Raw genomic sequence first — 4,206 nt, 5'->3', positions numbered from 1 at the left:
GGGGCTATTTTGTTTTTTGTTTTATCTTTATAAAATATGTGAAGCACTTTGTGCTGCCTTTTTGTGTATGAAAAGTGCTAAATAAATAGTCTGATTTGATGTATTGAACGAGGCATTTAAAAAAAATACTTGATACAATTTGGTCTGTGTCTAAAGAGTATTGAATTAGGTAATCAGTCCCAGTCATTGAGGACTTTATGTTTTTATATTTATTAATGTATTACTCTGTGTGTCCCTACTTTGCATTATGCCAATTGTATTCACTCGCACCATATCTAATCTGTATAAGTTTTACCTGTCTGTATTTAGTAGAGGTGTTTATAGTGTACATAAGAACCCTAACCCACATAATACTTTTTGTACATATTTTCTATGTCTATTTAAAGGGATATCAACGTGGACTCTATTTCCTAATTTTCAATAATTGCTTAGTGTGTAGGTGACTGATAGGAACAACAATCTTTGAGTCTGTCAGAGTCAAAACGAGCACTTTTGTGAAGCTAAAAACAAGCTGCACCATTGGCCTATTAACTTATATTGTTGCTTGTTTCGCCGACTGCCGAGATCTCGCTTATTACTGGACCAATGTCAAAGATTGTTAGACTTAGACTTAGCTTTTATTTTATTTTGTTGTTCCCGATTGTTGTTGTTCAGTCACTTAGACACAAAAACAAAGGAATCTAGGGCCAAGTTAATAAAAAAAAAATAGTGTGTATCCAATGTGTATTTTTCTTTGAATGTGTATGTATGCTGTAACAAGGGAATCTCCCAGTGGGAATCAATCCATTTTATCTTTGAGCTGACGGACTCCAACATGGCCGCTAGAGGGCGCATGACTACACCTCAGAGCCCTCTGTGACAGTTAGGAGCAACAATTACAACAGCTTATCAATAGAAATAATGTCCAGTTTGTAGTGAAGAGGATCTGAATGAGAATCAATTCATATTAATTTAAATATCAATTAATAAAATCAATTATATTTTTTAAACATTGTAAAAGAAACATTAGGGACATGTATATAACTCATGTTTTCACAATAAAAACAATGTACAGGATGTGCGTGTGTGTGTGCGTGTGTGTGTGTGCGTGTGTGTGTGTGTGTGTGTGTTGTGTGTGTGTGTGTGTGTGTACATGTTTTAACCTTTGTCCTCCAGTGAGTTGTTGCTCAGGCTCAGTGTGTGCAGCGTGCAGGCGGGGTTGTGCGACAGAGCGCTGGCCAGTTTCTGAGCAAAATCACTGAAGAGGAGGAGAGAAAGATTGTGAAACACAATGACATGACTCAGATTGGACAGAGAGTCTAGCTAGACTGATATAGACGGATATCCGGCCTAAATCGATGAAATCCAGCGGATTTTTGGGTGGCACCGGAGAAATCCCGGAAGTGGAACGTCAAGGATAGAGACTATTTGTCCTCTGACCTTCTGAGTCCAGTGTTGTCGAGCACAAGCTCCTCCAGCCGCCGACCGGGCCACCACTCTGAGGATCTGGTCGCACACATCTGTCCCCTGGAGACACACACACACACACACACACACACACACACACACACACACACACACACACACACACACACACACACACCCCCACACACACACACACACACACACACACACACACACACACACTTTTATTTTGGGCAGTTTAGGCCTTTATTTTGACAGGACAGCTAGACATGAAAGGGGAGAGAGAGGGTAAAAGAGTGGCCGCAGTTTGGAAGTGAACCTGCGGCTGCTGCGTCAAGGACTAAGCCTTTGTATATGGGGGGGCTGGCTACCGGGTGAGCTACCCAGGCGCCCGGGCCTTTCATTTCATTTGATCTGAGTGAGATTTTTAAGAAGTAAAAGCAAAACTAGCTTAATTTTGTATTGGAGTGATTTTTTTTGATTAGAGTCTGTCAAAGTTGACTATTGTTCCCATCCATTTTTATTTTCAAAGATTATTTTTTCTTATTTTTTTAGGCCTTTCTTTTAAAGGACAGCTGGATATATGAAAGGGGAAGAGAGGGGGGAATGACATGCAGCAAAGGGCCTGGGTCAGGATCGAACCTGCTGCCGCAAGGACTGAGCCTCTGGGGCGCACGCTCAACCAGGTGCGCTACGCCCCTCCTACTCTCATATAACAAAAAAAAACTGTAAAAATACTCTGTTACAAGTAAAAGTCCTGCATTAAAAAATACTACTTCAAAGTAAAGAAGTAGCCTACTCCTCGACGCACAGGCCCGGGTTCGACTCCGACCTGCGGCCCGTTGCTGCATGTCATTCCCTCCCCCGTCTCTCCCCTTTCATTTCTTCAGCTGTCCTGTCAATAAAGGCTTGAAAATCCCCCAAAAATGATCTTAAAAAAAAAAGAGACGCAGAGGGAAACAGAAAATACACGCATCCGGAGCAATCCCTGAAAGTGGAACACAAAGGTAATAGACCAACTTCTTTTTTTTAACTTCCATAAAAGCAAAATCTTTCCAAAAGTCAATGAGTAATTGTGATTTCAACATGGACCGACATACAGTTATTGTGATTAGGAGTTGTATTACCAGTTTGAAGTCTTTGGTGCAGAGTTTAGTGAACCACTGGTTGTACTCCAGAGCTGCGATGATCGCCACCAGATCCCTGCAGAGAAAAGACTAAATCAACCTTTCAGATGTAATGTCACGGAGTGATAAGAAGAATGAACTTAATTTAGGGTGTTTTCTTCTTCTTCTTCTTCTTCAGAAACTGCCACTAAGTGATGTCATAAACAAATAAAAATACAAACCATGAAACCCAACGCTGAGTAAAATAATCGGTAAAACGTTTTGTCTTGTTAAAGCTACAGGGTGTTTCTGTCTCCCCCCGAGAGGAATCCTAAAAATTCAAGGCATAAAATCAAATTGATTTTAAAAACATGTGAAACTCTATCACATTCATTGAAATTATTGAATTGAACACATTGAACATTGAATTGAATAAAAAAAGCGCCACTAAAAAAAAGTAATGACAGTCACATTTTAAACTGCAGCTTTCTACTGATAAAAAAAGAAGTCTTGAGCGTCTTTTTCGCAATATGTTTATGTTTATCGCGGCCGTTAATTCTGCAATGATGATAAAAAACGATATATTGTGCAGCCCTAGTTAGAGTCACCGAAATTCTTTCTATGATTTTGTGATAGCTCTGGACGTACCTGTTCTCCAGGTGAATGAAGTCCTGCAGGTTGAGCTCCCTGGTGTCCTGGGTGAGATAGATGGTGTCGACATCCTGCAGTTAAACACGAGAGGAAATAGATTCACGATGGTGTGTTCAGGTACATCACAAAGCTAAACTCAAACAAACAAAGTCAATTTAAACACAAATGGAGGTAAAGTGTTGTAGCTTGAAAAGCAGAGGAAGATAGCAGAGGGGGGGGGAAATCACCAGACGCCTCGCATTACGATATCATCACAATACTTATGCCATGATACGATATTATTGCGATTTTAAACATATTGCAATTTATATCCTTTTTTCCAACTTCTGATTTTTCCCAATTTCAAATGACGTCCCCCAAAAGGAAACTTTGTCAACATCTGTTTTATCTAAAAAGAAACATTTCTCTGTTTGTTCATTTCACTTCAATTATATTGCTGGAACATGGAACAAACTGACCAACGCGTGTATATAATACATAATAAAAGATCGATACCTGGCGGCTGTGCATCGATACAGTGTTGTCACTGAAAATATCGCGATACAATGCCGTATCGACCCCCCACCCCACCCCATGGTGTGTGTCCATTATCTTTTCAACGCTTCCAATTCATTTCCATGGAAACAGCCGTGCAATGCATTCTGGTAGCGTCACACGGGGACTTGGGAGAGTCCAAATGCCCCCCTACCTCTTCTGAAGAGTCCATAATGTTTTTTAATCCTCCTTATCCTCCATGGCTACCAGCACCTGTGTGGAGGAGGCGTGGGGGCGCGGTCACGGAAGGCTTGTATCATGTGGACACGCCAACAGTTTTGCAAGCAACTGCATAGCTTATTGCTCTGTGAACTATTTTCATAAATTAAGAGATCGTATTGCAAACGAGCCGCCACTATGCGACCAGACAGACCCACGTGACGCGTTCGTCCAATCAGGTGCAGCCTTCGCGGTTGTGGGAGGATGTAGCCTGTTTTCTTTGCTTGTCAGTGGTCAGTGAAGAGAAACAGGTGGCAAGCCCACTAGTGTGCAATGCTGGGAGGGGGGGGGG

The 4,206-nt window shown here is 41.4% G+C and overlaps 1 protein-coding gene and 1 long non-coding RNA gene across 2 annotated transcripts in view; one reads left to right on the top strand and one right to left on the bottom strand.

Moving 5' to 3' along the window:
• Positions 1-4,206, bottom strand: part of carmil1 (capping protein regulator and myosin 1 linker 1) — a 66,170-nt gene that overhangs the window by 39,166 nt on the left and 22,798 nt on the right. Inside the window, 5 exon segments of the mRNA XM_032521180.1 lie at positions 1,143-1,237; positions 1,420-1,461; positions 1,463-1,506; positions 2,532-2,607; positions 3,159-3,232. Coding sequence (XP_032377071.1) covers positions 1,143-1,237; positions 1,420-1,461; positions 1,463-1,506; positions 2,532-2,607; positions 3,159-3,232 — 331 coding nt within the window.
• LOC116692697 (uncharacterized) overlaps positions 1-4,206 on the top strand; it is a 22,562-nt gene that overhangs the window by 9,570 nt on the left and 8,786 nt on the right. The window lies entirely within an intron of this gene.

This window comes from Etheostoma spectabile, chromosome 7 (assembly GCF_008692095.1).
Source record: "Etheostoma spectabile isolate EspeVRDwgs_2016 chromosome 7, UIUC_Espe_1.0, whole genome shotgun sequence".
Classification (NCBI taxonomy): domain Eukaryota; kingdom Metazoa; phylum Chordata; class Actinopteri; order Perciformes; family Percidae; genus Etheostoma; species Etheostoma spectabile.
This window is presented reverse-complemented; position numbering and strand designations above follow the sequence as displayed.